General features: G+C 32.2%; 1 protein-coding gene across 1 annotated transcript; it reads left to right on the forward strand.

Annotated features, from left to right (window-relative positions):
* Window positions 1-5,169: 5,169 nt before the first annotated feature.
* NCS54_01512700 (Hypothetical protein) lies at window positions 5,170-5,610 on the forward strand (the record flags this gene model as incomplete). The annotated part of the gene is made up of 1 exon (XM_053160234.1): window positions 5,170-5,610. The coding sequence occupies exon 1, from the start codon at window positions 5,245-5,247 to the stop codon at window positions 5,608-5,610; it is 366 nt and encodes a 121-aa protein (XP_053016209.1). The 5' UTR covers window positions 5,170-5,244.
* Window positions 5,611-25,521: the final 19,911 nt, after the last annotated feature.

Consider the following 25,521-nt stretch of genomic DNA (forward strand, 5'->3'; position numbering starts at 1 on the left):
AAGTTATATAATATTTTTTATATAAAAAAATATATTATATTATTATTAGTATTAATTTAATATTATAATATTTTATAATATTTAATTATTATATTTAATTTTTTAAATTTATAATATTTTTAAAAAGTTTTTATTCTTAAAATATAAATTTTAATATTAATTTAAAAACCTATATATAAATTAATCTTTTAATTAAAAATTATATTTAATAAATATTAATTTAAATAATATATTTATATAATAAGTATCGTAATTAAATAAGTTTTTTAAAAATTTTAATATTTTTTTAAAAAAATTATAATAAAAATGTAATAAATTATTTAATTTATTAAAATTATTTGTTATTTTTTTTTCAAATATCTTAATTATTACTTAATAAGTCCTTATATTATAACTAGGCTTACTATAAATATTATAATATTAAATACTTAGTTATATTAACCTTTTTTAATTCTTACTTTATAATAATTTAGTTATTACTTATATATTAATATTTATTTAATTAATTATTTACCTTTTTTTTTTTATTATTATAACCCTTTTTTTTATAGCTACGTTTTTTTTACCCTCTAGTAATAACTAAGTATCTTATTTACCTCTTAAAGGTCTTTATTCTTAATAATTAATAAGATAACCTAATATATAATTATTTTTATTTTTTTTTCTAAAAGACCTTAGGGCTTTAAGGATTAACTCTAGGGAGCTACTTTAATAGCTTTTAGTTTATCTTTTAAGGTATTTAGACTAAGATTAGGCCTTAAGTATAATCTTTAAGGTCTTTAAGGCCTAAGAGGTTATTTAATTAAATACCTTCTTAATTAGTATTAATATCTATAGCTAAATATTAAGCTTTAAGCTTATATTTTCTAGGTCAAGGGGAATAAGGCTAGTTTTTTTAAAAAGCCCTCTTAATATTCTTTTTTATTATAATAGCCTTATATATTATATAAAAGGCTAAAAGAAATTTAGTTTTAAAATATAAATAATAAAATATTTAATTAAGTATTTTATTTCTTAATTATAAGCTTTTTTTAATATATTAAAATACTTAATATTAAGAGGCTAAAATAAATAAAATAAATAAAATAATATATAAAGCTAAATAATTTGTTTTTTCTTATAATATTTCTTAAATTTAATAAATTAATAATTTTATAGCTATTAAGAATTAAAAAATAATAATAATTATTTAATTATTTAGTTATGTATTAATTAAAATATTTAAATTATTTAAAATTAATCTTACTATTAATTTAATTATTTTAAATTAGTATAATTACTTAATTACTTAATATATTATTATCTTAGTATTAATTAATAAAGTAATATTAGCCTATATTAATAATAAATAATTAGACTACTTAGCCTTTTATATTAATTACTTAGATAATTATAATTTATTTTTAGTTATTAAGCTATATTAATTTTAGCTTTAAATACCTTTCTAAGCTTATAATAATTATTTTATTTATAATTATACTTATAAAAATGCTAATTTCATTAATATTATAAATATTATTTAATTAAATATTTTATAATTTATAATTATATTTATTATTAGCGAAAATTAATTATATATAATAATTAGATTTTTATATTTAGTTTTTTAATAAAGATATTTATAAAAAAAAATATTTTATACTCTTAGTATTATTTAATAAAGTTTAAAGCCTAATATATATTAATAAGTAATATATTATAATTAATAAGTATTTAATTAATTATTTCTTTAATACTATAAAGCTAAGAGAGAAATCCTTATAAATCTAGGTTAAGAATAAAGTAAATAAGGATTTATTTCTCTAAATTAAATAACTAATATAATTTCTAGATAATATTATATTAAGATTAAATGCCTTTTTACTTATAACTAAGAGTCTTTTAAGAGACTATATATATACTTATAGCATAGTAAAGACTTAACCTTAGGTTATTTTAAAGGGCCTAAAAAGTAAGAAGTATTTTAGCCTTATAATTAAATTATAATATATTAGGCGGTTAAGAATTAATTAATTAATTATAATACTAATAGTTAAGGGATTTTTAAGATACTTACTTAACTAAGATACTTACTATATATATATATTAAATTTAATATTAATATATTTATAATTATTTTATTTTATATAATTATAATAATAAATATATATTCTTAATTATTAATAAATTTTTTTAATAAATATATATAATTTATAAATTATATAAATAACTCTTTAAATCTTATAAATATTTTTTTATATATAGGTTTTTTATAATTAAAGTTTTAAAAAAATAATATTATTATATATAAGCTTAGAGTTTTATTATTATACCTTATAGCTTATATATTATTTTATAGTTTACTTACCTAAGCTATATATATTATAATAAGTATATTATTAAGGAGTTATAATATTTTAGTTTTAGGCTTTAATACCCTTTTAGAAAAGGTTATATATCTTTAGACTTAGGACTTTTATTAAGCTTAATAAGGCTAATAAAGCTATGCCTTTCTATAGGGTATTTTTTATCTAGTTTTATATATCTTAGTTTAAAACCCTTAGGGTTTTAACTTGTTTATTTTATAACTTAACTCTTAGCTATTTATTCTTAATAATACTAGAAGGGTTTTAAAGCCTAGAATTAGAGCTATGAAATAGTATAACTTTTATTTAAATCAGGCTAATAGATTCTAATTTATTAGCTATATAACTTATAATTCTTTTTTTTATAATAGCTCCTTTAATTTTTAACTAATTTAAGTAATAAAACTACTTATAAAAACCTAGTCTTTTTTTAATAACCTTATTTATTATTTTTCTTATTTTTATTATTTTATAATACCTTACCTAGCTAATTAGCTTTTTATAAAAACTAATTTCTTTATTTATTTTTTTTTTATTTTAATTACTTATTTTATATTATTTTTAAACTTTATAATTTTTATTTTTTATTATATATTATATATCTTAAAGCTAAAATTTTATAAAAGTAATAAAATAAGTTATTTTTAATATAAAATATAATAAATAAATATATTAATTAATTATAATTTAATATATTTTAAAATATTTATATTTAACTATTATATTCTTTCTTACTTATTACAACTCTTTTAATTTAATTACCATTCCTATATATAGTTATATCTATTAAGCGCATTAACCTATAATTAATTAGATTTATATTATTAGATTAAAACCTATATAATAGTTTAAAAGGTAGGCACCTGCCTTCCATAGCCGGCTAGGTAATCTCTGCCTCTACGGCGGACTAAGCCCAATTAGGAAAGCCACGTCGCGGCCCAAAAGGGAAAGAGGGAATTATTATCAAGAACAATAATAGCAGCAATACACGCAGATTGAGGTGATCCACACGGATAGCCCTGATTTGCAACACTTATACTAATAGCATACGCCACTGCAGACTATCTTCTACTACATATTCAGCTAACGCCAGTCACGTTATTAAAAGTCCTAGGCCGATGTCTAATCGCCGCATTTCGGCGGATGTTATAAAAGTGCTAATAATAGAAATTATATTACGGGCGAAGTTAGCAGTTAAGAACCATATTATTAAATACGGAACAAAGTAGGCTGTCTATATATAGACGTTATTAATAAGCTCTGCTAAGGTAGCCAGACCAGGCTCCAACCCTATACTCATAAGGAGGCTTAGAGATATCACGGCAATGGCAACAGTGACTTATCACACGGTCACCCTGTATTTTCTCCTCTGGTGGAGTTGACGGGCAGGGAAGCATACGCCGTTATATCTGGGGGGACTAGTCTGTGGCGGCCCGGGCGGCTGCAGAGACGAGGGGGAAGTAAAACTCGTCAAGTAGACGGCACAAAAGACCCGGCCTAGGGTGCGAGAGTACTTAGAGGCCAGCTCTACCCCGTCATGGCGGACGGCGCAAACCATTCAGCAATACTCGACACGGTCGGCAACATATTGTGCGGAGCGTTAGAAGCTCAGCAAAGAGAACGAGACGCCGATACCCCAAATCCTCTGGCTCAGCGATAGGGAGAACGGCATGGCATGCGGATCGATGGCGGTATACGTGACGGAAGCACGGAGTTGACGCGATACAACTCTGGGAAGAGTGGTACTCTCACCTGGTAGGAAGAGCCGGCCAATACGAGCATCTAGAAAGGATACCATCACATCCAAGGCCATGCTTTGGAGCTGAAATGCCTCACCTGCGAGCAACCGAACAGGCTTCAGCTGGAACTATAGGGCACGAAATCTAAAAGGTAATGATACTAAATCTGAACGTATGCAAGAGAGGTGCGCTATATGCAACTATCATAAATAATTAAGATCTTTAATATTATACAGTCTTGGAGATTGCTAAAATGCACTTCCGAATGATGGCGGCGCAGTAGTGGCAATATCAAATAGCCACAACAATTAGATTAAGAGCACAACACGTAATGGCCAATCTGTAGCATGCTATATTTAGCGAAGCATGCTATACTTAGTGACACGATCGATCAACCTTACATTTGGCCTCTTATGGTTTGCTTATGCATGTTTCGTTGCTCACGGTTCCGTTGCTCTGGCTGGCTACTTTTGTGGTAGGCATTATCTACCGACAGTCCTGCCTTACTCTTTGTGAAAACCATAATATCTCCTGGGAGTGCCTGGGGTCGCGGAGTCCCGCGAGAATGATGAAGAGCAGTGCCCCCCTGCAACATACACCGAATATCACCTTGGAAAATTATACTATGAAGCTTACTTGCCCTCCTATTATTACCCTTTGACCCATATAATCAATATCTCTATCTTCCTTCTAGACCAATAAGTATACTATGCGATATAGTGGTTTATTTTGGTAATATACTAACTCCTTCTGGGAATTTACTATATAAAGTCCGTAAATACTACTATTAGCAAATATCAGCTATGTAGCCTTCTATTATTATAATCTTCAATAATAAGTCCACAAGAAACCGCCAGCCACAACAGCAAATAATAGAACCTTCTATAAGTAAAGCCGCGTAATAAAACCTTAATCCTTGATTTAAGCTTCCCGTAAAGAGAGGGCTTAGAGGAATATATTTCTATATATAGCTATACATATCTATATATATCATAAGTAGAAACTAATAGAGGAAGTAAGGTACCCGTATGTATAAATATTAAGCAATATCTTCCTAAAATCTTAGATTGGCAAGAAGCCTAAAGGGAAAACAGAAGCAACCACCACTCCCGCCGGTGCAACTACCTTCGGAGTCTGAAGCTCTCGCCACTCACATTATAATGCACGTCCCTGCCATTGTCTCGGTCCTTGTTCTTGCGGCTGCCACCGTAAAAGCTGTCCCAGACGCAGGCATAGCTGATGACGGTGCCGTCGAAAAACGCCAAGTCAACAACAACATTCAACTCTTCAACGGGCCCAGCTTCCAGAACCCCATATTTCAGGGTTCCGCTAAACTAGGAAGGTGCAGGAACCTACCCGGCAGCGCCGTCAATAGGGCTGAGAGCGGCAAGGCCAAACAAGGCCTCCGCTGCACGATTTTTGACCACTCCAATTGCCAAGGTGCTAGCTACACTATCATCGGGAACGACCCCAAGTTCTGCAGATTGAGGAACAAGGCGAGCAGCTGGAAGTGCGTCAGAGATTAGGCTGCATTTTCACGACACCGTTTGCAAGAGCAGTGAGATTTTTGCCGCCGATCCCTGGATGAAGTAGGGCAAGGGAAATTTGATGAAGGACCGAGCGAGGAACGCGTCGTGGTGGTCACGTATCGGGCGGTCTAGGCAGCCGGGTTGACCTGGTTGCCGAACATGAGGGCGGGATGAGGAACATAGATGCTTTGGTCAGGAAATGGCGATCAGTCATATTTTCTGGCGCCAACCGGAGGGATAATGAGCCTGAACCTAGGTTTTCCTTGATATTTAAGGAGTTAGGCGCAGTATTTGGAGATTGTTGTTAAGAGGCGATGTTTCTTCCGCTTTTCGGATCGGAATATGAGCTTCTCTTAACCCCTAGCACTGGTTTTCCCACAGGGTTTTCCCAGTGTTGTCTCGCGAATGCGGGGGGTTTGTTGTATAGTAAATAGATGAAATTCTATCTTACTCTTGAAAATTTAGACTATTTGATTATGAATGCGAATATTGCTATGAGATGTTAACTGCTATGATGTATAACTAACTTAAAGATATAAATTTTTCTTATATTTAGTTTAAGGAACTAGGTAGCCCTAGGAATAAGGCTATTTAAGTACCTTAAGGAATATATTAAAATAAATAAAGAATTAAATAATTAAAGGTTTTTAAGGTTTATTTTATTATAAGAATAAAAAATATAAAGCTATATATTATTATTTCTTAACTTAAGTAATTTATTTTAATTAATACACTTTATAATTCTTTATAAGTTTTTTATATAAATACTTATAAAATATATATAAGACTTTATATATTATAAATATAATATAAGAAATTTAAAGGTAAAGTAATATTTATTATATTTAAACAATTATTTAAAATAATTTTATAATAATAATATTAAGATAAAAATTTTTATATTATTATAAGTTTATATATATATTAAAATATAATTTAACCTTATAATATATTTAGAAATAAATTAAAATAACTTAATGAAAGAAATATAATTGTATATATAATTAAGTTATTATACCTAATACCTTTTAATATATAAATTAATATTAAATATACTTTATAAATAGTTTTATACTTAATACTTTACCTTAATAAAACTTATCTTATTAAGAATATATTATTAGCTAATAATAATAATAATAATTTACTTTTTATTATTATAATAATAAGTTATTATTTAAAATATTAATATAATATATAATAATAACTCTTATATATATTAATTAATATAGTTTCTCTTTTAATAACTCTAGCCTAGAAGTGACTTAATATAAGGTTATAATAAATAACTTAAGTAAATTACTAAGACATATATATAATAAAATAAGAAAATATATATATATAAGTTATATTAAAACTAATAATTTAATTAATAAGATAATTAAAGAAATACTTTTAATTTATTATTTTATAATATATTTTTATAAAATACTATATTTTAATATTAATATATAAGGTTTAGCTCTCAGCTATAACATAAATTAATACATATTTTAATACTTAAATTATAAAAATCTTAGATTATTTAATATTATTACGTAATTATAACTACTTAAATTATAATAACTAACTTAATATATAATATTTTTAAAATATTTTATAAAATAATATAAAATATTTATAAATATTTATCCTTTTAATTATTTTATATTATTATAACTAATTTCTTCTTAGTAATTATATTAAATGGTAACTATTATAGGTATAATTAAGATTAAATTAAATATAAAAGTTATATTTATATTACTATAAATACTCTAACTTGTTAAATCCTTATAGAGGCTTAAATTAAATTAGGTTATAAGGCCTCTTAGCTTATATAACCTTAGCGGGTTATTATTATGCCTTTAGTAATAACTAATTAATTCTTTATATTTTTATAAATCTAATTAGATTACTTATTATATTTTTATATTATATTTATTATTATTATTTTTAGAAACTTTACTTAGAATTAAATTACTTTATCTTTTTATAATAATTATATATTTCCTAAGTGATAAACCTAGTTATGCGGGGTTTATATTAATAGAAAGTACTAGGCATAGTCTAAGTAATAGTAGGTATAAGTTATATCTAATAATATACTTAAAGGTATTAAGTATAACTAAGTTATATTAATAGCTAAGATAGCTACTATATAAGAAAGTACTAATAAGTATATTTTATATATTTAGCTTTTATAAGTAAAGCTAATTATACTAAGGCGCGATATTATTCTAAGACTAAAGTAGTCTAGGGATAATATTAGTCTTAGATATATTAGTCGTATTATAATTAATATATAAGAGTTAGGTTTTATAGAGACTATATAATATAGCTGCGAGGGTTATAATATAATATCTCCTCTCTATTAGGCCTTATCCTTAAGACCTATATACCCTTACTTCTCTATTTCTAGCTTAATTTATCTTAACTTAGATCCTTTATTATTATATTATATAATATCTAATTATATCGCTAAATAGTCTTCCTATAAGGATAGAGAAATTAATACTTTTACCTTATTTATTAAATTTATTAATAAAGAGATTAATATGCCTTATATTTATTACTTTTATTTAGGTAAAAACTGCCTAATATCTATAAACTTTACTTATTATAATAAATATATTTAAAATAAAAAACCTTATAATAATACCTATATAGTAGCATCTTATATATTTAATTATTTCTTTTATTATAACTTTTATTTCTAATAATACTTTATAATTATTAACCTAATAAAATAAAAAAGGAAGTTAAAATAAAATAAGAGTAAAATAAGTAATATACTTTTAGTGCTCTATAAGGAGATAGTAGAGATTTAATCTCATCTAGCTATAGCAGCTAGTCGCTTATTATGCATTTATAAGATTTAAAACCACGTAGAAGTAAGGCATTCTAAAGCAACTTATTAGGGCCTTTAGGAAGTTAAATAAAAAAATACCCTATTATTTATACTAAATACTTATAAAGGTATTATAATATAGGATCTTTAGGTAGATTATATTCTTAATAATATTAATTAGGTATCCCTTAGTTTAAGTAATAATTTCCCTAATGCTTTGCTTTTATTTAATCCTAGTGTTATTTATAGAAGTTTTTTAAAAGGTATTATGCGCCTATAAGGTATTTAGGTAATTCTTAGGTATTTTCTAAGTCTAAGTAGTCTTTTTATTTAATAAAATATATTATTTTATTATTAATCTTATTTATATTAAGGATAGCTTTTATAATATATTTTTCTAATTTATTAATCTCTATCTCTAATTTATTAGTAATTTTAACTTAAATAGTATGTTCTATTAATTTAAGTAATAAGATATAAAAGATTAAGTAAAGCTTAACCTTAGGGAATAATTCTAATTTATAACTATATTTTATAATTTTTTACTTAATTCTATAAGGTCTAATATATTTATAATTAAGTTTTTTATTTTATTATTTTATTTTAATATTTTTTATTATAAGGTAAATTATATCTCCCTTTAAGAAAATTAATCCCTTAATTCTTTTTTTATTAATATAATTTAGTATTTTTAATAAATTTAAGTTCTATTTATATTTTTTTATATAGGTTTTATGGCTAATTATTAATAAGAATTACTTTAGGGTTAATAACTATATCTCTTATTTATTAATAGATATTTAAGATAAACCTAAAATTAAGATAAATAAATATAATCTTTATACTTTTATTTATTGCTATATTATAGGCTAGCTATATAGGTAGTAGCTTCTTAACTTAGTTTATTTATTTATAATTAATATAGTATTAAAGGTATTATTTTAATATTTAATCTATTTATTTAGTTTATTTATTTATCTTTTTATAATATATAATACAGAGTTTATAATTAATTATTAGGTATTTTATAAGGCTTTATTAAAGTTTTAAAATAAATAATAGCTCTTAATTTATAATAATTTTAAGTAATGTATTATATATTCTTATAATATAAAAATAAAAAAAAATAATAAACTTTTTAATTATTATTAATTCTCTATAAAATATAAAATAAGAAAATTTTATAAGTTTATTTATAATAATAAGAATATTATTATAAAAGTTTTTAATAATTATTTTTTTAATAGGGATAATTTAGTAATAAAATCTATAGTAATTAAATCCTATAGTTCTTTTATAATTAAGAGTAATTATAATTTTCTATAAAGTTTATAGTATTATGCCTTAGTTCTTATATAAAGGTTATATTATTTAATAATTATTAAAATAATCTTTTTTATATAAAGGAAAATAAAGATTATTTTAATTTATTTTAGGGTTTTATTAATTCCTTAGTATCTATATAATAAATAATTATATATTTTATATATAAGTGTATAATATTATTTATTTAAGACTTATTATTTATTAATTTTTTTATTATTTAAGAGTTATTTATTATATTCTTAGATATATTATAAAAGTAAATTACTTTATTTTATTATATAAGTAATCTTAAGGCTTTTTTATTATTTTTAAATATATTAATAAATAATATAGCCTTAGGGTTATTTATAGTATTTTTTTAAAAAATCTTTTTTTTTAACAAATTTATTAATATACCTTATTAGCTTCTTAAGGTCTTTATAGTTTTTATTATAGAATTAATTAATAATGTATTCTTTATATTTCTTTTCTAAGAGATAGGTTTATTTCTAAGATATATATTTAGTTACTTTATTATATTTTTTATAATAAAATATTTTTTCTTATATTTAATATAAGAGTTTATAGTTTTTATAATACTATTATATAACTTAGGTTATTTCTTTTAGGTTTTTATAATATATAACTTAGTAATAATAATAATTAAAGATAGCTTAGAATATTTTATTAAGAATAAAAAGTTTTCCCTTATAGGTCTATAATCTATTTTCTCTATATTAATATCCTTATATATAATTAACAAAATATATAACGTCTTATTTATATTTCTCCATAAACAGAGAAAGCGCTGCTGGAGCCGCTCAATCGGGCGGAAATGTCGGATAAACCACTGCACCAAAAAAAAGGTGCCGCACCAATAGTTAGGCACATGTTATAGTTCCCTTGGCGCTGGTAAGGGATCAAGTACTGCTGAAAGCGGCAGGTAGATAACTGGCCCTGGCAGCTATCTGGTCAAAAGGAAAGATAAGGCACAATGTAAAAGGCATATATAAAGATAATCTAAAAGTCTGAGTTAATTCCTATCTAATGGCTGTTAGATCTGACTAAAGTAGAGCTGGGTTCGTCACGTGGGGTACCCCTTGTGGTTTCGGCATGTAACAACTAGCCCAAGGACTTGACTGAAGACTAGATCTTCTAACGAAGGATCCAATTTATTGATCTCATAGCGGCTCTTTATCGCAAAAGAGAGATGGTTAAGCGCTCCCGCGTCTGATAGAGCGCTAAAGCCTACCTATCCATAAAGACCAAGCCTCTCGAAGCAAAACACAAAACGTTGCCTAGCCCTGATTGATTCCTTCTGCTCCTTTACGCTGCCTAATGTCCTGATTGCATCGGTGATGAGCGGCTCTCTCGTGAAGAGCGCACCTTTATATATTGCCGCCCGACTATTATGAACGACTATTTCGATGACTAACATCTAGTTAGACGCGAGTAAGCTGAGCGGAGTGGTAAGAAGATACGGTGCGAGCATCCTAAGTGTCGAGATCTCAAATTCCAATATCTCAACCACTTCCAGCACCACGTTCAGGAAGTCCATGGTATTATGCTATGGACGTCAGAGCAAGTGAAGTAGAGGCAACAGCGCAAGGTAAGGCGCCGCTAGATGGCCAGGGGAAAGCGCCTATAGTAGGATAGAACCTAGAGATAGAATAGGCCAGAGCCAAAGTCTCTTCCTCTATGCCATAGATATAGTAGAAGTAGCCTATGCCGGAATAGAATGTATTAAGGAAAGGAGTCAAGGTGTTTTCCGTGAGTTTAACCCAAGGTGATAATAGTCGGTATAGGAAGTGAAGTAGTTCACGATAGAGGCCATTGAATTCTGCCAGCCCGTTCTAAAATACCCATTCTCTCTTTGAGCCAACGCCCTGAACACTAGAACGAGAACCTAGATATCCACGTCGATACTCTACTATCCCAAATCTCCCATGCGCCTATCCCCGGCTTCACGAGGGTGTATCTCCCGCCATCTTTTTTCCAGTAACTCTTCTTGGTAGGCCAGTACCATAAAAAATCGCAGCAGAGCGCTAATATTCGCTGCGGCCGCCCGCGCGCATCTCAAGGGGCCAGCCTTCTCAGCAATGAGAGCATTCGATGGCAGAGCGGCGGGGGTAGATATCTGTGCTTCTCCACGGAGGGAATCTTCACGACTAGGAATGAAGAAATCTGGAGGAGACGTCTGCAGGTGAGTGCTAAGCAGAGTTGGTCTATGGGATCGGTGACGTTAGAGAAGAGGTTGAGGGGCAACTCGGATGGAAGACGGACGAGAGGCAGTGATTCGGGGTACTGCAATTAAAAGCTGTTCATCCATTTATTAGATAAGTCGATCTAAGTATAGGAAGCGTATGCTTACCTCTTATGGAATGATGAAGTGGACCGGGTTATGCAACGTTATCACTAGCTCTGAGATTGCAGTTAGCATGTTGCGCAGTCAGTCCCTAATAAGTCTATACTCTAGACTATGGTCCCTAGCGTGAAAATAACGGCGACGGTCTTTACGGAAGAAAGAATCGTCACCGACGCGATTAACTTGCGTGGCTTTGTATAGAGCTGCGTAGTTATTATATACCTCGCATCGGCGTATTGGCGTTCTCCCTATCTAATGGCTATGGTCGTACCGAGAGCACCCGCCCCTAGGAATAGGTGCTAAAACTACGCAATAAATTTATTACAAGGCACCTACGCGAAGGCGAAATTAATAGAATTGAATTGATTGCTAGCCTGACACGAATAGACCGACGGCTAACAACTAATTTAAAACGTTTCGTGGTTATGGGAAATAGAGCAAGTTAATACTGAGATTAAGAAAAACATTTAAGCGTATTAGACCCATTCCGAGCTGCCGCCCCGATAATTGCTTCGCTAATCTTAATATCGCCGCCGCGCCTATCAAGTAGCAGCTAAAGCGTATTAGACCCGTTCCAAGCTACCGCCACGATAATTGCTTCGCTGATCTTAATATCGCCGCCGCGCCTATTGAGTAGCAGCTAAAGTATGCTAGACCCCTTCTAAGCCGCCGCCTCGACAATTACTTCGCTGATCTCGATATCGTCGCCGCGCCTATCAAGCAGTAGCTAAAGCCTATTAACCCCCTCCCGAATCGCCGCCACGATAATTACTTCAGTGATCTTGATGTCATCTCGGCCTCGTTCTACCACTAACTCCATAAGGTTGATGCTACTTTTATGCGCAGCGTTAATAATTGCTTCGGTGATCTTAATATCGTCGCCGCGCCTATCGAGCAGCAGCTCGAGCGTATTAGACCCCTTCTGAGTCGCTGCCACGATAATTGCTTCAGTGATCTCGATATCGTCTCGGCCTCGTTCTACTACTAACTCCATAAGGTTAATGCCACTTTCATGCGCAGTCTTAATAATCCCCTTAGTGATCTTAACTTCCTTTCCTCGTCTATTGAGTAGCAGCCGAAGCGTATTAACTCCCTTCCTAGCTGCCGCCACGACAATTGCTTCTCTAATCTTGATGTCGCCGCCGCGCCTATCGAGTAGCAGCTGAAGTGTGCTAGACCCCTTCTGAGCCGCTGCCTCGACAATTGCTTCAGTGATCTCGATGTCGTCGCCGCGCCTGTCGAGCAGGAGCTCTAGCTAGTCAGAGCCCTTTCGAACCGCCTTAATAATGAGTGGTTCGGTGATCTCGAGGTCGTCTCGGTTCTGTTCCACCACCGACGCCATAAGGTCGATGCTGTTCTTATGCGAAGCCTCAATGATATCCTAAGTAATTTTTACCTTCTTTCTTCTTTCTATAAAGGATTTCACGGTGACTATTCTTAGCGAGTTAGTTATATTAAGAACGGGGCCTATAGTAATATATTCTAAGGCGGCTTTATTCATTAAGTAGTCTATTAACGCTAGACTCACGCAGCGGGTGTAAGTAGCGGCAGCTTCTAATAGCTAAACTATCGTGTTTTGCCGTTAAAGAAACTCTTTAATGCCTTCGATCCGTATTCCACATAGTATTATTCGTTCCAAAGCTATATAGGAAAGATTAGGAATTTTTCTTTGTAGGTGTGTAATGTCTCGAATAATGAAGCCATTGTCGGATTGGTCGTCGTTAAATAGGTAAGTTAAAACCTCTCTTACGATAGCCTCTTCGTTTTTTGTGTAATCCGCCGTGATCTTTTCCCTAATCTTCCCGTCTAAGGCTAGGTTTAAGAGCGCATAGAGCCTATCTCGAGGGTCGCTAGCTTATCTTCCTCTGAATCTCCACAATAAAGTATAGATATTTTGTTTTTATGACTACTAAGAAGATCTTCTCGATAGTCTAGGCATAATATCGATGATCGCTTGATATTGCGCATCTAGTACTACCCCTAAAAGTCTAGGTGCTAGAGTAAAGGTCCCTGCGTTAATCTACCCTTAGGTGTATCTAATCCTGGCCCTCTTAGCTTTAGCTACCTCTTACAAGATCCATACTTAATCGAACTAGGGCTGGCTTATTAACAACTTGAGTCTAGATTATTGACTAATGCCATCGCTGTTATGTCCTCCGGGAAGGTATATTTGCCATTGAGGGTCGTCATATTCCTAATTGCTCTATGCGACCCTGGGAACGCTCTTCTTAAACTAATTGAGTGCCGATATGAGATGACTCATCTCATACTTGACGTATCTAAGCCAGATGAGAACCTAATTAAAATTAAAGGCCAAAAGTCTGGAATGGCCCTACCCACTACTTACACACCTCATTTTCAACCTTTATCTTTATACCGCATTTACGCAATAAATAGAAATCAGATTGAGATAAAAGCTATACCATTTTGAAGCCCTGATTCCGTAGATTAATATTTAGTATACTATCCGTGCGCCCGGATGTAGGCTCGTAGCCTGTTGCGGGCCGAAGTCATTAGCTTTAAAATCAGATGGTTAGGCAAGGCCTCCCACGCTTCTTAGATCTATTTAATTAGTAACTTCCTATCGGCCTTGCTACTTTGTAATCTGATAAATTGAGGGTATAACCTTCGTAGCTTGGCCTTTAATGCCTTCTAGATATATTTAATTGGGTTTAAATCCGGCGAGTGTGCCGGCCAGTAGATAGGCTGGATCCTATGTAAAAGCAGCTAGTTTATTGACCCCTTGGCTATGTGAATATGGGCGTTGTCTTGCTGGAAAAGCTTGAATTCGTTGAGGAAAGGAAGGAGACCTTCTGTTAGCGCCTTTTTATAGCTCTAAGATGAATATCTCTTTCTCTTAGCTAGTTAATCTCTTGTTATAGCGATGATATGTGTCCTCTTAGCCCCGGCGATGCCTCCTTATATTATAATCGACTGATAAGGCTTTCTATGAGACTATATATTTACTAAATCCTTCCTATACTTCTTATTAGGCTATTAAAAGACCTAGCCGTTAGGGTTATTAGGCGCGTTTTGAACCGTGACTTCGTCGGTGAAGTAGATCTACGAGGGATATTAGGAAGGGAAAAAGACTCTATCTTTGACGCCTTAAACCTTAATATAATTATTAAGATAATATACCTAAAATTGGCAGTGTTTAAGCCTCTCTTTTGCGTTTTTTTTTAATAGAAAGATCTATCTTTTTGACTATTATTTGTGGCGCTAATGGCTATAAAGACGGCGCTTTAAGGTGCGAATAGAGATATCTAAGTCTAGCTTAATTAAGACGTCTTACTATGTGAGATTGCGATGCTAGTTAATATATAAATTAATCCTTATAATCTATAAAGCTGAGAGCTTCTTTGGATGCCCTTTTTGGGGCCTTAATCGTAGGTCTTGGTGGTTTTCCTATTGTCTCTTGGTCTTTGAGACTGTGCCTTGCGAGGTGCTAAAATTGCGCGTAACTTGGCTTTGAGATTTGCTGGCCCGTAGCTTGGCTATTATCGCTGCTCTTTGCTCGGGAGTAAATTTATGGTTAGAAACGCGATTTTTGCTTATTTTAGTATTAAAAGAGCGATCTTTAGATGCTATTTTTGCCTGATATCTGGAGGTTAAAGATTGAGTGATTGTTTAGTTACTTTCGCAAAAAGCGGGGTTGCCGTGAGGCTATTCTAGACTTTTAGCACGTGATTATAGCGCGACTATAAATGCGACCCATGCATCTAACCTGATGTCCACGTTTTTATATATTGCTCTGATTAATATAAATGGCATTAATCTAAAGTATCCGATCCACATTCTTATACCTTAAATGTTAAAGCGCTTTGGATAGATTCTTAGTGATGAAAAGAACCTGCTTATTCGCTATGACTATATCGGTTAAGCGATTATTTCCCTAGCAATATAAGAGGGCTTTGTATTTGATGAGACTATTTTCGTCTAAGTATGCTTAGAAGACGTAATACTTGATTAGACTATCTCTTGCTTCAAGCCTTAGTAAGTAAAAGCCTGGCTGATCTAGGTCGAAAGTTTCGTACTTAAAGTAGCTCGCGATCTTAACTTTAGCAGCTAGTTTTATAGGGTCAATGAGATATACTAAGCAGGTAACATATAAGGCGATAATTTTGTAACCCTTATATGAGGGTAGCTCTTATTTATCGCCGCAATAACTTACGATGCTAGAAATAACGAGGAATAGGCGAGACTTTATATTCGCTATAGTAGTATCGAAGCAGAGGATGCCGTCGCTAGCTATAATACTATCGATGAGTGCTAGATCTTTTAACCTTTTTTCCGAAGACGTAATTATACTGCTGAAAGCCTTGGGTTAGTATTGAGAAAGGAACTTAGGGAATTCTCTCTGAAACTGATAGTTTAAAGCGGGATTCCTGATAGTATCCTGGGTTTTGTTGATTGCTTTAGGAGCCGACGACCGGATGTCGTATAGGTCTTTGTTTCTATATTCGGTGGGACATGGAATCCTAGTCGGCCTATCTTATTAAAGGCGTCGTAGCCAGTCCTTGCGACCATTATGGCTCCTGAGTTCATTGATAGCCGCTAAAATAGCCCCAGGAAGACGCCGCGATTGCCCGGTTATAAAGAGGCGCTTTTTTTTAGTTATCTCCTTATTATCGAAAAATATGATATTGGCTTTTATGCCTGATCTAAGTCTAACGACGATATTACTAACTTGGACATTCCTATTTCGCGGCATGGTGGCATTGGCGCTGACTAGGAAGCCTGCTCGTATGTAAGGAAATTCCTGTAGTAGACTATTGATAATGTCTCTGGTAGTGTTTTGTGAAGTCGTGTTGTGAGCTGTGCTTGCTGCTATAACATTGTGAAGTCTGACTTGGCTAAGTGTGTAGAAAATGTTTGAAGACGCAGAGGTGTAATGATGAAAAATTTCGTTAAAAAAGTGAGTGATTATTATATGATGATTAATTGAGGATAGAATCTAGGCAATGTGATACCGCTGATCGCGGTTTAACTCTATCGTGCAGCGATATTGTAGACTTAGTTCTTTGGTGATCCTAGAAAATGATGGGGAACTTATTCGCGTAAAAGCATGCTTGGTGTTTGGAAATGGTGGTTTTTAAAATGCCGTGAATGGTAAAGCGATAGTAGTAGGAAACTGCCTTGCCGTTAGGTAGAAGTGCAAATCGGGCAGGTATGTATGGCAGTATTAGGGCGTTGGCTAATAATATGTAGTCTGCATAGCCATAAGAATAGAACTATATAAAGCCGGGGAAGTAGGTAGCTCTATACCTCGCTATTTTAGGGCAATAAGAACGGACGCGAGATAGAATATGCCTCTATTGCCTTATAGGCTTGGGCGGGAGGAGGAGTGTATATTTTGATAGATTAAGCTTAAAAAAGAATAAGAGGGAAAAAAGGTTGGTATTTACCTCCGTTCGTGTAATCTAAGTTTGTACCTTAAGCTAGCCGCAATAGGCATATATCCCTATCTCTAGGCTGACTGATATGCGCATCTATCCTCTCGAGCCAGAATATAGTCTCCGTAGGTCTTAGTGGGCAGCCTATTCTGTACTTGGACTAGCTCTGACGTGCAGCCATCGATAGAGTCTACCAATTTTCGCGACGTTGTAAGCGATTGATTATTTGGGTCATTGAGAAGACGCCGAGCTCCTTGGAGGCATTCGCCTAGGCTACCTAGCTGACTCTGGAGGCGTGCGATATCGGCCCTAGCGTTTCCGACGGCGGTGGAGTAGTCAGAATAGAGCTTCGCGACCTTTGCGGATAGGTTAATAATAGCGATGACGCTTGCGGCGAGGTCTACCGCCTTAGCCATGGCAAGCGATGATATTCTGACGGTCGAGAAGTGCTTTTGATATAGTTAAGCTTTCGAATCAATAGCCCGAGACGAAAGTATTGAGGAGGGAGGGGGATCTATCGATAGGTACTATAGTAGATGCCTAACGAGGCTATGGCGGGGTAGAGTCACGCCTGGATTCCTGCTAAGGAGGTAAATGCGCTTTATGTATTTCGTAATGATCGGTCCGTTATAGTACCTCACTATACCCGGGAGATAGGCAATAGCTATTAGTAACGAAGGACAAGTACAAGACTAATCTCCACGAGGGCGCTTCGCTTACTCCTATCTATGTTCGTGGTCGAAGCCCCTTAGCACTACTAAGGCCTATCCCTAGATCAGCAGGCAAGGGATAGGCCATTAGCCCCAGCGTGTCACGGCCATGATATATGCCAGGCGGGGAAGCCCGGCAGAAAGAGGATATTAGCTAAGCAAAGGTGCACCTACCCTAGAGGGACCGACGAATGGAGGTCCAGGGACGACGCGGTCTAGGAACGACGGCGCTCCCTCAAGCCTATCGGTCCTATGAATAAACGCAAGTATATAGATACACTTATTAGCACTTTCTTATATACCAGCTACCTCAGCTATTAATACAACTTGGTTATACTTAATACCTTTAAGCATATTACTAGACGTGACTTATACCACGTTTAAGACTATGCGCCTAATCCCCTGCTAATATAAACCCAGCATAGCTAGGTTTATCCCTTGGGAATATACCGACCGTTATACTCTGGGCTATGGGGATTTACTCTATGCATGCGAGCCAGGGGGTAGCAGCGGCGCCGTCGATTAGGATCAGGTCGGGGGAGAAAGAAAGAAAAAAGGGGGACACCTGCTACTCTATAGTGAAAAAGTAGGTCCCTATAAGGGTAGAGGCATCATATGAGGTTAAGATGGCATGGCGGCGAATAGTAGCGTCGGGGAGCGATAGGGGATAGGGGCCAAGGAACGCTTTTTCGGGCAAAGAGGGTTAGCCTCTATAGATAGTAGTAGCAAAAAGGGAAGGTTATAGAGCTTTTAAGAAGAAGAAATTTCTATTAATTTAATATCGTTTATATATATATTCTCTCCTTTAACTATCTTTTAAGTAATTAATTGCTACGCTCTAGACAGAGAGGCTATTATTATTACTTACTTAGTTTTAAACCTATTATTTTACTTATTTTCTTAGAATAGGGCTATATAAATAGTTAGAAAGTATTTTATTTATAAAAGTGCTTTAGTATATATTTAATAAGGAAAAGAGATAAGTAACTTAGGGATCTAGATAAGATAACTTCTTTATAAATGTACCTTAAAATATAACTAAATTTACATTAGCTGCGAAGCTCGTGCTGTAAGCATTGGTAGTATAGTAGTTTATATAAAGGGCTAGCTTGGTTTAACCCATAGATGCTTTCGTTTATCCTATATATTAAACATAGTTAACCTTCTAATTTGGTACTTAAGTTAGTTACTTAGGTATGTTTTAAAGCGTTTGTTTACAGAAGTGGCCTTAATATAAATAATATATATAATTAGATTAATTATTAATCTTAAATATAAGTGCTATATAGCTTAAAATAAGTTATTTACCTAACTAGATACTAATATATATATAATACTAAGCCTATAATGCTATGCATTTCTTACTAACTGCTGGGTTCTACTTAGTAAACTACGCTATTATGATCTTATAATAGTCTTAAATTAAAGCGCATGTGGTTATGCTTAAAACGAGATAGAACTTCTTATAGTTGCTAACTATGCCGGGCTAAATTAGCGAGGGCGCTAAAATATTATTCCCTAGGTTAGTAGGGGTTCCGCCTATAATACTAATATATATATAGTAATTAGCCTATAGGGCAATATACTTAGACCTAACTATAGGATTTTACTTAGTAAAGTCTGCTATAGTGATCTTATAGTAGTTCTAGATAGATATATAGGTAGTGGTTAAACTAATAAGGTGAAACTTATTATAGTTACTAACTATACTAGCTTAAATTAGCAAAGGCATAGAGATTCTATTTAAGGGCGCCTTTATAGTTATAGGTATATTAGTCGTGGTCTTAGTGGGGGGCTTCTAGCCAATAGTGGCAATATAGATATAATAGTTAACTAGTAAGGATATATAGTCCTTTTTAATAGCGGGGTTCTATAAGAAAAAGGTTATAAGAGGGAGGTTATAGTATAACTCGATAGATATACAGGTAGTTATTAATATAATCTTATGGAATTTTTCATAGTTCTTAACTATGCTATTCTAAATAGGTAAAAGGGTCTAAATACTATTAGCTAGCGCCTAAGTAGTTATAGTAGGCTTAGTTATTATAGTAGGCAGCGTCTATCCTTTGACGCTCATATAAACATAATAATTAACTAGTAATACTATGTAGTTCTTCTTAATAGAAAGATTCTAAGAGAGAAAGGTCATAAGCGGCAGCTTATAATATAACTCAATTAAGGAGTAAGTAGTTATTAATATAATCTTATAGAACTTATTACAGTTCTTGACCATATTGTCTTAGATTAGCGAGGGAGTCTTAATACTATTTATTAGCGCCTTAGTCGTGGTAGGTTTAGCAGTTATTATAAAGGGCTGATATCCCTTAATACTTATGCAGATATAGTAGTTAACCTATAGAGCACTATAATCCTTACTAATAGAAGGGTTCTATGATAGAAAGATTATAAGCGGCAACTTATAATATAACTTAATTAAAGAATATATCATAGTAGATATAATTTTATAAAACTTATTATAATTCTAAACTATATTTTCTTAAATTAGTAAGGGAGTCTTAATGCTACCTATCACTATAGGCTTCGGTATAGTTAGAGTAGGCTTAGTAATAGGTATCCCGGGAATACCTATATAGTAGTAGGTGCTCGCCTAAATAGCGCTATAGTCCTTACCTATGGCCGGGTTCTACTTATAGAAGTCATTAAAGTTAAAGGTGCTATACTTAGCTATGATCTTAGTATAAGTATCGCCCTTGGTAGCGAAGTAGAAAGAGGTATAGCTCTTAATAAGACCTTCTTGCGTAGGGCTAGGCTTTAATAGACTAGTCTCTACGGCTATCTTAGTCGCGGTAGTCTAAGAGGGAGGGCTAGTAGGAGTTCTAGGGACGCCTATATAGTAGTAAGTATTAGCCTAGAGGCTACTATAATCCTCCTCCACGGCGGGATTCTACTTAAAGAAGTTATTAAAGTTAAATATCTTATATTTAGTAATAATCTTAGTATAAGTATCTCCCTTAGTTGTGACGGCAGTCACAGCTGCGGGCACCTTAGCCGCTGCGCCACGGGGCAAAAGATTGGGCCATAATCGCTATTGTAGCAATTACGGAAGGTGCTTCAACTGCCTATAGAGCCTATCGCTTACAGGGGGACCAAGCCTGTAACATTAGTAGCCTAGTAGAAGGATATATATATATTAATAAGACCGTCTTAAGTAAGGCTAGGCTTTGAATCCTTAGTGGGCTTAGGCTTAGCGTCCTTAGTTAAAGTCATCTTGGGCTCTTTAGGAAGGCTATGGTTAATCTCGATATAGTAAGAGTAGCTAACCTTAATGCTAGAGCAGTTATCGCCAATAATTAGGTTCTAAAGACGGAATATAAAGATAAGTTATGAGAACCATAAAGATAGCTAGTAAATAGAATAAATACTTATATATTCTAAGAACTACTCCGATATAATACACCAGTCCTCAAGCCATAAAAGATAATTAAGGTCATTATTAACCTATATATTATAAAAGGTATATTTTAGTATAATACCTAGGTTAATAGGGTTTTTAAGTATTTTCTAATAATAAAATCTTCTACCTCTTACTATATAAATACTAATAGTTAAGAAACCTAGGGTAATAATAAAAGAGAAGCGCATTATAAAAGGATCACTAGGTCTATATAAAAAGATTAATAAATAGCGATAATATAAGAAATAAGTAAACTTAGGGGGTATATAACTAGCGGTTAAATATGGGTTATATATATTATCTATAAGATTAGGTTATACTATATCTATTAAATTTTTTTTATACTTACCTCTTTAAGTAGATAGCCCGTTTATAAAAATCAAGCGAGCTAATAATCACAAACTACCTATTTTATAACTAAGAATAACCCCCAAATAAGTCTAGTTACTTTTATTAAATCAAAGCTATTTATTTTTAGGATACTCCCACATAGCAAATAAATCATATAGATATATCATCTCCGCAATTAGCACCTAGTCTAGGTATTTAATCTCTCGCTCGCTCAGGCAGATATAATAGAATCTACCAAATACTATATAACTATATAATTAACTAAAGTAAAGTTCTACTCCTAGCGGGTAATATTCTATCTTTATTAAGAAAGGTTTTCCCCGGCTCAATAAGGGCTTTAGAGGCTTTAGCCATCTAGGTATATAAAGTAAAATTATAAATCACATAAGGTTTATTATACCCACTCCGTAGACCATAAGCATATATATACTGAGAGTAGATATTATTTTAGCCTAATAATTTTATTTTAGAGTTAATACTCTTTATTAGCGGCTTTACTAAATAAGTACTCCTTGCCTTAGGTTAGCCTTAGCGCATTATTTTCCCTACTAATAACTATTAGTTCTAAGATACTAAGGAGTTAGGCTATGCCGAGGTTAATTATTATAATATTTCTATAACCCAGGTATAATCCATATAACTCATAATAACTAGCTTGCAAAAGATTATCTAGTATACTATAGCTAAGATATATTATATCGCTAATTACTAATAGCGGCCATAAGGATAATCTTATATACTTAGGGCACCCTAGCAGTAGAGCTTATTATAAGATAATTAAATATAATAGCTAGCTAAGTTATAATACCTAAATTATTTATTTTAATAATTAATATAAAAGATACTAATTATAATTAATTATACTATATATAGAGAAATTATTCTATAGAAATAGTTTATCAAATAGTTATAGTTCCAATAAGTAAAGACTTATCTTAGGCTTTAAGACATAATTAACTACTAAAGATTATTCCTTAGGGGCTTTAGGCTTAGGTATAAGGCCATTGGCGCTGCTATGCTAGAGTTATAGGGCAGGGCTAGCGACGTCGGCTTCCTTATCCTTATCCTAGATCTAAGAGCTAGCATGCTTAGAGCTAAAAGCCCCGATATAGATAGTTTTGCCATAAAAGTCAGTAGCCTTATGAAGGTTACTATAATCGATATTAATCCATAAGTTAAATAACTTAATATTATCGATATAGAGGCCTTATGCTCGCTTAATAGACTAGCACGTATTATCTAGCTTTACTATATATGTCGGGCACATTATAGGAAGGCAGAGCTTAATACCTATAGGAATTATGTGATAATTAGCGATGAGTTCCTAATTACCTATATATAAAAAGACACTAGCGACGCCTAGGTTTACTTTGGCTATTAAGTTATATATATCGCCTTCCTTTATAGTATAATACTTTTTAGTCAGGCAGAAATCCATAGACTCCTCGACCTTAAGAGGCAGGGGAATTTTAGTCAGGCTAGAGCCACCGCATATCTTATATACCTTCTCTAGCTCTAACTAGTAGTAGCGATTATAAACCGAGTATGACAAGGACTATATTATAGTAAGCTTTCATTCATAGTAGACGCTACAGAGCTTATCGCGAGGCATTTCCTCGTTATCTTCTAACTCTATAAACTCATTAATAATATCTAATTAATTAGCTATATTCCTATTGCTGATTTATATACAAAGCTTAATATTATAGTATCTCTTAGTCCTAGGATCTTTAATATAAGTCTTATTCTAGCCGGCCTAGATATAGCCGCCGACGCGTTAAGGGACACTATCTCTGTAATCTTCGTTTACATATACGCTAACGACGGTGTTAAACTACTTCCTAAGAGATACAGAGTAGGCTCTAGTATAAATCTCATCTATCAAGGTCGCATTTCAAAGCGACATATAAATACGCGGTGCTATAAAAGGACATATAGCTATTAGATAAGCAATATTAGCTAATAAGGCCTCGATATACGCATCGCCGACATTTTTAGCCTCGAGATCCATAGCATTGTAAATACTAAACGCAGTATTAGCACTAAGGCATAAGCCTAGCAAAGGGATAAGACAGTTAATAATAACTATTATTATCCTTTAAAGAGTTAATAAACTTAATAATAAGTAAGCAAGTAGATAAGATAGGTAAGTAAATAGAATAACTAGAATAATATCTAAAAATAAAGGACCTAAGATAAACCCTAAATCAAGCTAAGCCAAGGGCCTCCTGTCAATCAATAGCTAGCCTTAGTAGCATCTATTAAATAGAGTAGATATACAAGGCACAAGAGAACTTATCCTTATATATCTAATATCCCGCGTCTTAAATAAATCCTATATTAGTTAATAGCAAAACAGCAATAATATAAGACCTTTTACAAAAAGCTAGACAACAATTAGGAATAAGCGCATGATTTTTCTTACTATCTAGATGCTAAGACTAAGTATTTTGCTTTTTTATAGAACTAATAGGTGGATCTATATCCATATCTATTTCTAAAGTGCTATGACTTATAAGGATCCTACTTTAATTAATAGCAAAGTAGCGATAATTTAAAACCTTTTATAAAAAGCTAGATAACAGTTAGGAATAGGCGCATAATTTTTCTTACTATCTAGATACTAAGATTAAGCATTTTACATTTTTCTATAGAACCAACAAGTAGATCTATATCTATATCTATTTCTAAAGTGCCATAAATAATAAGGATCCTAGGCTATTAGTTCTAGCAAAAATAGAGCCATAATAGTGCGATGCTACCCTGTTCCTAAAAAGACCCCGCCCTTACCTAAGTTATATAACGCTACGTTAGTAAAAAGGTTTAATACAGTGAGATAGGCTAAGAGAGATAATGCCCAACCTATGATCAATAGGGTAAGCTAACTTTCCAGCATTAACCCTAGTAGTAATAGATTCTTAGACCCTAGATTCTTAATCATAGGTCTAGTTTATACTTTTTTCCGCTAGTGCAGGTAAAAGGACTTAGTTAAGGGTCTATCTATATCTTATTAATAGCTTAAGCCAACTAGTTTTAAATTTAGGTTATCTCTATAATAACTAAGCTATTACTTCTAAACTACTCCCTTACTAAGATATTTAATTCCAGTAAAAATATTATATTATTTCGCAACATATTCTTCCTAGTCACTAATTTAATTTAATTTTAGTATAATTAATTATTCTTTCTAATATATTCTTTCAGGCTTATCTATCCCTTTTAATAAGACTAAGATGCATTTCCGCGTCTCATCTTTCATTATGCTATTACTATTACTACTATATAGAGGCATAGCAGCAGCCAACAGCACGACCTATAGCATAACTAAGAGGTATAAGCAGGGATGCTACAATAAGTCTAATAACTATAGATTTGGCCCCGATTATAAGGATACTAATATGCTTTCTCTATATAATTGCTAGATACTAATTAAAACAAGATTATAGAGAATCTATCTATTATTCTAATTATAATAAAAAGTTAGAGTATAATCCCAGTTTTAGCAGTAGTTAGGCCACGAAAGATAAGTGCCCTTT

Source organism: Fusarium falciforme, chromosome 14, assembly GCF_026873545.1.
Source record: "Fusarium falciforme chromosome 14, complete sequence".
NCBI classification, from domain to species: domain Eukaryota; kingdom Fungi; phylum Ascomycota; class Sordariomycetes; order Hypocreales; family Nectriaceae; genus Fusarium; species Fusarium falciforme.